Source organism: Elephas maximus, chromosome 12, assembly GCF_024166365.1.
Source record: "Elephas maximus indicus isolate mEleMax1 chromosome 12, mEleMax1 primary haplotype, whole genome shotgun sequence".
In the NCBI taxonomy this organism is placed as follows: Eukaryota; Metazoa; Chordata; class Mammalia; order Proboscidea; family Elephantidae; genus Elephas; species Elephas maximus.
The window spans coordinates 110500756-110513143 of record NC_064830.1 but is presented as its reverse complement, the minus strand read 5'-3'; the positions used below and the strand labels follow the sequence as shown (position 1 = coordinate 110513143).

General features: G+C 47.7%; 1 protein-coding gene across 3 annotated transcripts in view; it reads left to right on the top strand.

Moving 5' to 3' along the window:
* The window catches only part of HIP1 (huntingtin interacting protein 1), a 264035-nt gene that overhangs the window by 212669 nt on the left and 38978 nt on the right, over positions 1-12388 (top strand). For all 3 annotated transcript variants that reach the window (XM_049904717.1, XM_049904715.1, XM_049904716.1), the window contains 2 exons: positions 6793-6869; positions 7383-7444. In XM_049904717.1, the coding sequence (XP_049760674.1) occupies positions 6793-6869; positions 7383-7444 (139 nt within the window). The remainder of the gene's footprint in view (positions 1-6792; positions 6870-7382; positions 7445-12388) is intronic.

The following is a 12388-nucleotide window of genomic DNA, read 5'->3' as shown; positions in this document are numbered from 1 at the left end:
AATTCCTATCTACTGTCTAAATAGTGGAAACCCTGGTGGCGTAGTGGTTAAGTGCTACAGCTGCTAACCAAAAGGTCGGCAGTTCAGATCCACCAGGCGCTACTTGAAAACTCTATGGGGCAGTTCTACTCTGTCCTTTAGGGTCGAAAGAATGTTTTCTTCTCTGTTTAAACTATTTCTCGAGTTCTTATAATAGTGGTCTTATATAGTATTTGTCCTTTTGCAACTGACTAATTTCACTCAGCATAATGTCTTCCAGGTTCCTCCATGTTATGAAATGTTTCACAGATTCCTCACTGTTCTTTTTCAATGCGTAGTATTCCATTGTCTGAATATACCATAATTTATCCATTCATGCATTGATGGGCACCTTGGTTGCTTCCATCTTTTTGCTATTGTAAACAGTGCTGCAGTGAACATGGGCGTGCATATATCTGTTCATGTAAAGGCTCTTATCTCTCTAGGATATATTCCAAGGAGTGGGATTGCTGGATCGTATGGTAGTTCTATTTCTAGCTTCTTAAGGAAGCGCCAAATCCATTTCCAAAGTGGTTGTGCAATTTGACATTCCCACCAGCAGTGTATAAATGTTCCAGTCTCTCCATGACCTCTCCAACATTTATTATTTTGTGTTTTTGGGGTCAATGCCAGCCTTGTTGGAGTGAGATGGAATCTCTTTGTAGTTTTGATTTCCATTTCTCTAATGGCTAATGACCGTGAGCATTTCCTCATATATCTGTTAGCTACCTGAATGTCTTCTTTAGTGAAGTGTCTATTCATTTCTTTTGCCCATTTCGTAATTGGGTTATTTGTCTTTTTGTAGTTGAGTTTTTGTAGTATCGTGTAGATTTTAGAGATCAGGCGCTGATCGGAAATGCCATAGCTAAAAACTTTTTCCCAGCCTGTAGGTAGTCTTTTTACTCTTTTGGTGAAGTCTTTGGATGAGCATAGGTGTTTGATTTTTAGGAGCTCCCAGTTATCTAGTTTTTCTTCTACATTCTTTATAATGTTTTGTATACTGTTTATGCCATGTGTTAGGGCTCCTAACGTCCCTATTTTTTCTTCCATGATCTTTATCGTTTTAGATTTTATATTTAGGTCTTTGATCCATTTTGAGTTGGTTTTTGTGCATGGAGTGAGGTATGGATCTTGTTTTCATTTTTTTGCAGACAGATATCCGGTTATGCCAGCACCATTTGTTTAAAAAAAAAAAAAACTGTCTTTTCCCCATTTAACTGTTTTGGGGCCTTTGTCAAATATCCACTGCTTATATGTGGATGGATTTATGTCTGGATTCTCAATTCTGTTCCATTGGCCCATGTGTCTGTTATTGTACCAGTACCAGGCTGTTTTGACTACTGTGGCAGTATAATAGGTTCTAAAATCAGGTAGAGTGAGGCCTCCCACTTAGTTCTTCTTCTTCAGTAATGCCTTATTTATCCGGGGCCTCTTTCCCTTCCATATGAAGTTGGTGATTTGTTTCTCCATCTCATTAAAGAATGTCCTTGGAATTTGGATCGGAATTGCTTTAAATGTATAGATCGCTTTTGGTAGAATAGACATTTTTATAATGTTATCTTCCTATCCATGAGCAAGTTATGCTTTTCCACTTATGTAAGTCTCTTTTGGTTTCTTGCAGAAGTGTACTGTAGTTTTCTTTGTATAAGTCTTTTACATCTCTGGTAAGATTTATTCCTAAGGATTTTATCTTCTTGGGGGCTACTGTAAATGGCATTGATTTGGTGATTTCCTCTTCGATGTTCTTTTTGTTGGTGTAGAGGAATCCAACTGATTTTTGTATGTTTATCTTGTATCCCGATACCCTGCTAAATGCGTCTATTAGTTTCAGTAGTTTTCTGGAGGATTCCTTAGGGTTTTCTGTGAATAAGATCATGTCATCTGTAAATAGAGATACTTTTACTTCTTCCTTGCCAATCTGGATGCCCTTTATTTCTTTGTCTAGCCTGATTGCTCTGGCTAGGACCTCCAGCACAATGTTGAATAACAGTGGTGATAAAGGGCATCCTTGGCAAATGACCTCCTTAAAGTGTTAAAAAGCAAAGATGGCACCTTGAAGACTAAGTTGCGCCTGAGCCAAGCCATGGTGTTCTCAGTTGCCTCACATGCATCCAAAAGCTGGACGATGAATAAGGAGGACCGAAGAAGAATCGACGCCCTTGAATTATATGTTGGTGACGGGTATTGAACATACCATGGACTGCCAACAGAACGAACAGATCTGTCTGGGAAGAAGCACAGCCAGGATGCTTTATGAAGTAAGGATGGTGAGACTTCATCTCACATACTTTGGACATGTTACCAGGAGGGACCGGTCTCTGGAGAAAGACATTGCTAGGTAAAATGGCAAGTCACTGAAAAAGAGGAAGAACTTCAACAAGATGAACTGACACAGTGGCTGCAACATTGGGCTCAAACATAGCAGCAATTGTGAGCATGGCACAGGACCAGGAAATGTTTCATTCTGTCGTACATAGAGTTGCTATGAGTCAAAATTGACTTGAAGATACCTGACAACAACAGCAAAGGAATCCCTGAGTGTCACAAATGGCTACGCACTTGACTAGTATCTGAAAGACTGGCGATTTAAACCTATCCGGAGGCATTTCTGAAGACAGGCCTGGTAATTTGACTCTGAAAGGTCACAGCCTTGAAAATCTGTGGAGCAGGTCTGCTCTGCACACATGGGGTCACCATGAATCAGAGTCAACTCAACTGCAGCTGACAAAGCACTAGATCCATGTTAGTGTGAGGAGTGGGCAAAGTGGAGAGTGGTGGGCAATGGTGCTGTTGAGTGTGACATGAGTCTATGTCACAAAGGCCTCGACTCTCCTTGGACTCTTCTGTGCTTGATGGAGGATCAGGTTGTAAAGAAGTATTGAGTCAGATCTGCCTTTTAGGTGGTTCCTCTGGCAGCACCCTGAGCATGGATTTGAGGAGACCTAGGCTGTCAGTGTGGAAGATGATGAGGGCCAGAATTAGGACATTGCCAGTGGGACAGAAAAGGGGCGACACCTTTCTGAAGATTAGCAGGAAAGGAAGGAGAGAGGGAAGCAATAACCAGAGAGACATGCAGGTCCAGTGGGAAAGACTTGGACAGTGGAAGAGGGGCAGGGGTTGAAAATTGAGACAAGCAGGGATACAGGTGCTGTGGACTCTGGGCTCGGAGAGGACCGAGCACAGGTGTGCTCGTTCTCCTTGTGCCCTCTGCGTCTGGTCAGCAGCTAGCCTAGAACAGGTGCTCAGTCAGGATTTGTTGAATGAATGAAGGAATGAGCCAGAACCTAAATCTAGTAGCACCCGAGAAGGGGCCAATCCTGAATAAGATAAGAGGTTGGATGGCTGGATTCATTCATAGCAGGGAAGGAAGGATGGGGAAGCAAGATTCATTCATAAGGGGGAAGGAAGGATGGATGGATTCATTCATAGCAGGGAAGGAGTGGGGAAGCAAGATGGTGAGGTTGTTTGCACATGACGTAAGAAGCAAGGTCATGTCCTGAGAGTGACAGCATGAGAACCAGGCACCAGTTTTGAGAGTCGAACAGTTATTGATGGAAAGGGGAACTGTCAGTGCAATAGCAGGGACTGTTCAAGGGCACCAAGGCTGTGAGCACCATTTAATAGTAACAGCAGCTGTGAGTTCTCCTCCAGGGCATTTGGCACAGAGGATGTGAAAAGGATCCATGTCAACAGGTTTCATCTGTAGGGTAGTGGAAGGACAGGCAGCCAGTGGCCAGGGGTGGGCGAGTGGGACCAGGTCACCAATCATAATGTCCAGGTAGAGCAAGGAAGTAAATATGGCCAAGAGGGACCACCAGACTGAGAGAACAGGGAGCAATAAGGCAGCAGAGGAGTAGTAAGTGTGAGGGTGGGAGAGGGCTGGAGGGCGGGATATTCTGGTCAGAGTGAGGTGCTGCTGTGGCAGGTTTCTGCTGAGGGGCAATCGTAGGTGCTGGCAAGGTCCAAGATGGGGCCACAGGTGTCAGTAACTGGAGTAAAGGCAGAGGTTTCTGAAATTGAGGATGTCAAAGGTTGTATAATCTCAGGGGCTAAAGGAAGACTGTGACCCAGGAGCCAGAGACTTGGGTGACTACAGGGTAGTGACCAAGAGGCTGGCAGATACCAGTGATGAGGCAATTCAGAGGAGGAGTAACTGAATCAAATGAACCTTCACGCAAGAGCCATGTTAGGTGAAGTGAAGAAACACTGGGACCCTTGCCTGTGGAAGTGGGGTCATGGGAAGTGAGCACCCATCACTCCAGAAGGTCCTGCTGTCCTTTTGGGAGAGTGAGATTTCAGTTGGAGTCAGTGGACTGAGCCTTCCGTGAGAAGCTGAGTGGAAGAGCAGCAGGCTGGGGAGAGGAGGCATCTTGAGGACCACAGAGGAGAGGCAAGGATGGCCAGAGAGCCCTGCATGTGGGCACTGCTACCTGAGGATGACAGAGAGGCATGCAGGTGCCCTGTGGGACTCTGGAACCAAGTTCAGATCCAGCACCAGGTGCCCTGGCACTGTGGAGCCCAGGAGTCTGCTCTGCAGTGGGTTTCCAGGTGGAGCTGAGACTATTACGACACCCGTCAGATGGGCAGGCACCAGAATCATGAGCCCTACGATCTAGCTATGTCTCCTGGTGCTGCCGTAACAGAAATACCACAGTGGGGACATTAAAGAATAGAAATTTATTTTCTCAATTCAAGAGGTTAGAAGCCCAAATTCAGGACATGGATCTAAGGAGAGGTCCTTCTTTATCCGTTTCTGTTCCTGTTGTTGTTTAGTGCTGTCCAGGTGATTTCAACTCATGGCAACCCCATGTGACAGAGAACAGCTGGGTGGGTTTGAAGTGTCAGCCTTGCAGTTAACAGCAGGGTGCTTAACCATTGTACCACCAGAGCTCCACATCCGAGCTTCTAGTACCTGGTAGTCCTTGGAGATCCTGGGCGTGGCGGTTCGTCTGCCTCTGTAGTCGTCAGGCAGTGTGTCCTCCCCGTGCCCCTGTCTGTTGCCTACTCTGTAATGCAGAAGTAATTATGTTTAGGGTTCCACACTGAGACAGGAAGGCAATTACCTCCCCAGTGTAGGAGTTAGGATTCCAGCTCATACTTTGGGGGGACACAGTCCAGAGCACCCAATTTTTCTCTTTGACCTTGGCCTTATCTGCCCCTTAGCAGCCCCAGCCCTGAGCAGCAGCAAAGTGTGCCCTTCTGACAGGAGGATGGACAGCGGGGCTCCTGAGCACATATGTGTAAACTGCCTGTGTTGGAAGAGTCAAGGGGGAAGCAGAGAAGGCAGATTGTCAGAAGAGTGAAAGAATTTAAGGTTGAGCTGAGTTTGAAGGTCATTATGTTTTGTGTGTGCCTGGTATAGGCAGATGGGTTATAGTAGACATTCCGAGGAGCACCCATGCTGAAGAGTGTCCAAGCCTGGAGGAACTTAGAATCTTCCGGATGCAGTGCCAAGCTGTCCTGAGGGACGCTCTGCTTACGAGTCAGCGGCTGGCCCTTCACCATCCACTCCCAGCTCCGTCTCTCACCTCCACGCACCTGTCCACGTCGCAGTACTCAGCGTATAAGCATCTCCATCAGCACCTCTGAACAGCGCGGTATTTCTGAACCAGAACGACCTGAGTTCAGGCTCAGTGACTGTTAACCAAATCCCAGTTCCCTCAGTTCTAAAATGGGCATCATTTCTGCTCTGTGGGCTGGTGTGAGGAATAAAGTTCTTATGGCATCCTGCACGGTGCTTGGCAGGCATGAGGTGTACCCCTGCACCCCCCGGACCCTCTACTCCCAGCCTTGCCCACCAGGTAGTTCCCTGCTACTACCAGGCTTCATGATTCCTGTCCCTATTTGACCACCCGTTCAGAATCACCTAGGGGGCTTATTAAAACACAGATCCCTGGGCCCTATCCCCAGTCTGATTCAGTAGGTCTGGGGTGGGGCATGAGAATTTGCATTTCTAGCAAGTCCCCAAGTGAAGCTGATGCTGCTGGTTCAGGGACCACACTTGGAGAACCCCTGCCGTAGACTCTGTGTTGAGATAAATCAAAAACAACAGACTCCACCTGCCACCTCACACTGGAATTCAGAAGCCCCAGTTGAATAGAACGGTCACTCACCTCTGCCTCCCCTGTTCTGTGGCTAATCTCTGTCCTTCCCTTTTGCCAGTGTCCCTCCAGCTCTAGACACATCACACTGATGAAGAGAGAATGATTCAGACACTCCTTAATGACTGACAATGCAAAATAATTTCCCTTGATTCATGTGATATTCCCCTACCATCAAGTTTATTTTACTGATTACGTTTTACTAAAGTTAACATAGGAATGGGTTTTCCTTCCCTGAACTCACACCAGCAGCTTCAGGAAATGGCCAAAGGACAGCAGGAAGCCAGAGCAGGCTTCAGAATGTACTAAGGATGACTGAGGGCCACCCACTCACAGGCTGTGTCTCATTGCATCGCATAACAGCATCTTTACAAGAATGTTCTAGGCCACAGACTAAGGGAGGAGCCCTCTCCTGGCTCTGAGTTATGGGCTGGAGCCTTCACCTTTGATGATGGAGAGCCAGTCAGGGGCTGTGTGTGTATGTGAGGCTGTGTGCTCTCAGCCAAGAGGAACTGATACCATCTTCCTGGGAACAACGTGCTGCTGTGCGCGCAGAATCAGCCAGCTATGCCCAGGCTCCTGCAGATTGCTTGCCGGATGTCGGCTGAGTTGGGCTATACAGAGAGCTCCTGAGGCATCCTATCCTGACTTCCTTACTCTGCCTCCCTTTCAGAATCCCAGGTTCCCAGGCAACCTCCAGATGAGTGACCGACAACTGGATGAGGCAGGAGAAAGTGATGTTAACAACTTGTAAGTGGCCGACCTCATGCTCTGGACCCAATAGGGGAAGAAGCTTTAGTAGGTGCCCTCACATCCCATTAGTTAGGGCTACAGAGGGCCCGATGGTAGGGGCAGTGACGGGTGGGGACTGAAGCCCCTGGGTGACTCGGCCTCGGGGCCACTGTGTCTGCCTTGTCCAGAACCCCTACCAGGCTATCTCACCTCCAAGGCTTTCTTCTCCGTTTTGCCCTCCACCCTCCCAGCTAACCTGGTGTCTGTTCTCTCCTTTTGCTACTGTCACTGCTTACTCTTCACCCTCCTCAATCTCCAAATGGCTTTAATACCCTTAAGACCTCCTTATGGGGGGCTGAGAATTAGAGCCAGGGTGTGTGTGCGGGTGTGTGAGTGCATGCATGTTCCTGTGTGCTTGTGCGCATGTGTGTGCGTGTGCACGCATTGGGGGTGGAAGCACAATACAGCTGTAGAGTAAGACTGGCCATTGGCTGTGGAGTATAATTATACTTTCTTTCCTCCCGGGTTCAGTTTTCAGTTAACAGTGGAGATGTTTGACTATCTGGAGTGTGAGCTAAACCTCTTCCAAACTGGTGAGTCTCTTTCCCTCCCATCTGGCCCAGGCTCTCATGGGAATTGCCTGATTGCCTCCTTTTTTCCCTGCTTTGACCAGCCAGCCTAGCCTCCCTCTCCCTACAGATTTCACGGCACAAGGGGCAGGAAAATGGAGCTCTTGACACCTTTGTCTCTGCTCTCAGTCCCTCAGGCTGGGAAGGGGCTGAAACTCTTGGCTGTTTTTAGAGCCAGTGAGTTCGTGTCTGAGCAGAAGGACCCAGCTGGCCGCCTCCTAAAGCCTAGACCTCTGAGAGCCTGAAGTCAGGCCAGACCTCTGGTAGCCCTCAGACCCTAGCCGGCCCTTTGGCACAGCTCTGTCTGCTACTCGGAGCTGGGCCCACACTCAGAACTGATTTCTGCTGAGAAGGACAGGCTCGTGTCTGCATTTGGTTGACAGCCATGGGAGAAAGCTGGTTGAGTTGGGGTGCCACTCAAGTCCATGTGAAGTCCTGCTCTGCTCTCAGGAGGACACTTCTGGGGTCCCATCTGCTGGGAGTGCTGGTACCTCCAGCTGTCAGCCATGAGCACTTCACTGACAAGCCTGAGGAAGGAAGCAGCCGGTTCCCTTCTCTCCAGAGTCTCCCCACACCTCCCAGCCTGGCTCCCTCTCTTTCCCTGGGAATGTAAGAGCCAACTTTTTAAGATTCAAGTTGTTCCACAGCAAGTGTCCAACCCTGAAAGAGTGAGTTCCACACTGGAGGTATTCACACACCGTCTGGGTGGCCTTCTTAGCATGTGGACATATAGGGTTCACTCTTGGGGCTCTGACCTCCATAAAAGACAGACTTTCTCATCCTAAGTCATAACTTCCTTCCCTAAATTATAACTTCCTTTGATGTATTCGGAGCCCTGGTGGCAAAGTGGTTAAGAGCTCAGGCTGCTAACCAAAAGGTTGGCAGTTCGAATCCACCAGTTGCTCCTTGGAAACCCTATGGGGCAGTTTTGCTCTGTCCTATTTTTTTTTTTTTTTTATAGGGTTACTATGAGTCAGAATCAACTCAACAGCAATGGGTTTGGTTTTGGGGTTTTGATGTATTCATGTGTGCAGCAAATAATACTTTAAAAAAAAAACAGGTGCTGTCAGTTCTGACTAGTGGTGACCCCACGTATGTCAGAGTAGAACTGTGCTCTGTAGGGTTTTCAGTGGCTGATTTTGTAGAAGTAGATCACCAGGCCTTTCTTCTGAGGTGCCTCTAGATAGACTTGAACCTTCAACCTTTTGGTTAGCAGCCAAGTGTGTTAACCATTTGCACCACTCAGGGATTCCCGCAAGTGTTTACTACTGACCTTCTACTGTTCTAGTGCTGTCCTGGGCATGTGATAGAGCGGCAGATTCCTTAATACCTTGGTCAATCTGTTCAGTCCATGGTTTGTGGGAGAAAGAAGAAGGTACTGAGTCTCCTGGCAGCCTGTTTGAGTAGAGCTTATCAGTTAAATCAGTAGAGAAGTAAAAAGGAGTCAGAGTATAGTCCTTGCCCTAAGGCATTCCCAGTCAGCTGGGAGAGAGCCTGCAGAACTTGTTGTTTAAGGCATTGGAAGTGTTTACAGAGAAGCATATGCAGGACTGTACGTTGTTATGGCCAACTTTCCATTATTTAAATAGTGGTGGGATGGAAGGAACTGGGGATAATTTAGAATTCATTTACATTCAGCTTTGGAATGTGCTGAGTTTGAATGCAGGTATGAGTAGCAGTCTAGGAATTGTCCTCCTTGGGAAAGTCCAGCCTAGAAGTTGCCGCTCAGCTGATCCAGGCCGTCTCACAGCAGCTCTGGCCTCCTTCTTGGAGCCTGCTGCCTCCTGCCACCACCACAAAGGCTCGGGAAAAGCAAGTCCACCATTCAGCCTCTGAGGCTGTCCCTTCCAGCCCCTGAGGACTGTTGGAGTAAGAGTAAGCAGAGATGGTGCTAGCGTCAGGAAGGGCTTGAGGAGGCTGAGGGTTAGTACACAGTGGCCTGAGGCTCCCCAACCCTGGGCGTCACTCAGTCATGTTTCTTTTGCCCCCACACTTACTACCACTCGATGCTGAGCTCCACATCAGCCTCAGAAACTGGGTCCTGCTCGTCTTTGAAGCCCCTCTGGTCTGCCCAGTGTCTAGTAGATAGCAAGTGCTCAGCAACGACAGCAAAAATGGGAAGAGCACTTGCTGTAGATAAGCAGCAACAAAGAAATAACAGGTGAACAGAGTCCATAAAATGGTGTCAACATCCAGCTTACTGCTACAGGGATACCTGGGGTGGATTAGCTACTTAGAGCCTTCTAGAGTAGAACTACCCTTGTTTAAACCCCACATCTCTGCACAAATCCCTCCATGGTCTCGTCCCTGAGAAAGCACTGGTCTGGAATCAAGAACCCTCTAGTACATTCCCTCCTCTGTGCCCCTGTTGCCTGCATCTGTGTCCCATAAAAATCAAGAGAGCTGGTGTTGGAAGAACAGCTTCAAGAAGGGCCTGTTCACCGTCTAAAATGTGCCTAGGTAATCGCTCCTGCTGCAATAAAACCCTCTTGAGCCAGTCTTCCCAGCTTTTGAGTTCTACTCTGTGATCCTAGAAGGTTCTGACCAGTATCCTTGGAAGGATGCCACAGCCTGGTTTTCATTGCTTTGGGAAACACAGGGGCAAACTACAGTTAACATTTATTTTGAGCACTTAAACAATAGTTCTCAAAGTGTGGTCCCCTGACCACGAGCATCAGTAATACCTGGGAACTTGTTAGAAATGGAAATTCTTGGGCCTTACCCCAGGCCTTTAAAAAAAAAACCCAGCTGCCATCAAGTCATTTAAAACTCATGGTGACCCATGTGTGTCACAGCAGAACTGTGCTCCACAGGGTTTACAATGGCTGGTTTTTCGGAAGTAGGTCACCAGGCCTTTCTTCCGAGGTATCTCTGGGTGGACTCAGATTTCCAACCTTTTGGTTAGCAGCTGAGCATGTTAACCTTTTGCACCACCCAGGGACTCCACCCCAGACTTACTGAATCAGATTTTCTGGGGTGGGGCTCAGCAATCTGTGTTTTAACAACAAGCCCTCTAGGTCGACACCATCCAATACAGTAGCCACTAGCCACGTGTGGGTATTTATGTTTAATTTTAGATTAAAATGAAGTAACATTAAAAACTCAGTTGCACTTAGCCACATCTCCGGTGCCACATGTAGCTGGCGTACTTGACAGAACAGATGTAGAACATTTCACAGAGTTCTCTTGAACAGCACTGCTTCGGTTAACGTTTGAGAATCGCTGAGGTAGGCGGTAGATCAGGGTCCTCAGCCCTGGCTGCACATTATAACCACCTGGGGAACTGATGAACCATACTGAAGCCCACTCCTACCCCAGATGAAAATTAAAAGAGAATGGGCTGGAAGTTTGTTGGCAGGCAGTAGTTGTTAAATTTCCCCAGGTGATGCTCATCAATCTTGAAGCCAAAGTTGAGAACACTGCAGAATGCTACGTACTTTCTCATTTCATTTTTACAAACCCTTATGTACTATCACAATCTTCTGCATTTTAGAAGAGAGGAACCAGAGGCAAAGAGATGGAGTAACATCTCCATAGTCATGCTCTTCTAGATGTTGCCATATGTCCCAGGGATGTTCCTGGAAGGCCGTGGGGAAGCGGAGGGCAGGCTGGGAGAAGGAGTGGTCTGTGATTCCTTGCCAGAGAGGAGCCTGAGGAAGCCAGTAGGCTTCAGGAATGGACTCCTTGCTGTGACAGCTGCTTTTAATTTGCACCAAGAAGGAAAGCTGCCTTTTAATTAGAACAGTTTCGGGTTTTTTCAGCTGTCAGGCTCACCCAGTTAGCAGGGATTCGAGCAATCAGGAGAGGCGGAGCACACAACTCTGGGCTTTCCTCTGGGGGTCGTTCAGCTCAGCCAGGACTACAGGAAAGTCATTTCACCCCTGGCCCTGTGTGGAGTCTCCAGAGGCAGTGGGTGGCCAGTGCTGGAAGGAAAATCAACCCAGACCAGTGTAAGCTAAGGGTCTGCAGCCAGGCATCCATTTGCAGGGGTCAGGATCTGGTTTAGGGTCTGGGGCAGGGAGTTAATGTGGGGGATCTTGGGCAAGAAGTTGAGGGAGAGTTGTCTTTGGAGAATGGAGGGTGGTACTCACTTTGGCTTCCTCAAGGACTTCTGTCAGCCTTGGATCCTCATGGTTTGTCCTGCTTTCAGCCTCTTGCCTTTGCCGTCATAGGTTCTCCAGTTGTCTACCCAGGGCTCCTGAACAGCCTGGCGTTACGTTTTGCAAGTGTCTGGTGGTCAGTGATGATACCTTGGCTCCTAAGCCACCAGGAAGTCCAAACCAGAATTCTCTCTGTATTCATTTTCTTATCAATGTTTGATATTTTCCCCCCCATGTTAACTCTTGCCACCGCTAGATTTGGTGCTTCCCCGAGTCAGGGATTACCATCAAACTGATGTCATGCGTGAGAGGGAATTTCAGTCCTGAAATTCTGATTCCCCATAAAACTGAGAGTGCCCTTTGAACAATAAGCCATCTGCCTGTTAAATCAAACTCTAAAAGATTATGTGCTCTGTATAGCTGATCAGACTGGTGACAGGGACTATGAAGTTCCTCAAAGACAAGAAGGAACTGGTTCTCTTCCATTCTGAGAGCTCTCCCAGGCTGTGAGAAGTTCCCTATCTTAGGCTACCACTAGGCTCTGTATAAGTAGAGCCTGACACTGGTTCACAACACTCCAAGCATGTTAACCACCAAGAGCAAAGGCTCCTGATCTAGCTGTTGATGGCCACGTGGGCTGTCCATCTTTTTACTTACCTCCTCTCAGCAGAACCACTTCTTGGTTTGTCACCTTCTGTCTTAGTCATCTACTGATGCTATAACAAATACCATAAGTCGATGACGTTAACAAAGAGAAATTTATTTTCTCACAGTTTAGTAGGCCAGAAGTCCAAATTCAGGGTGTCAT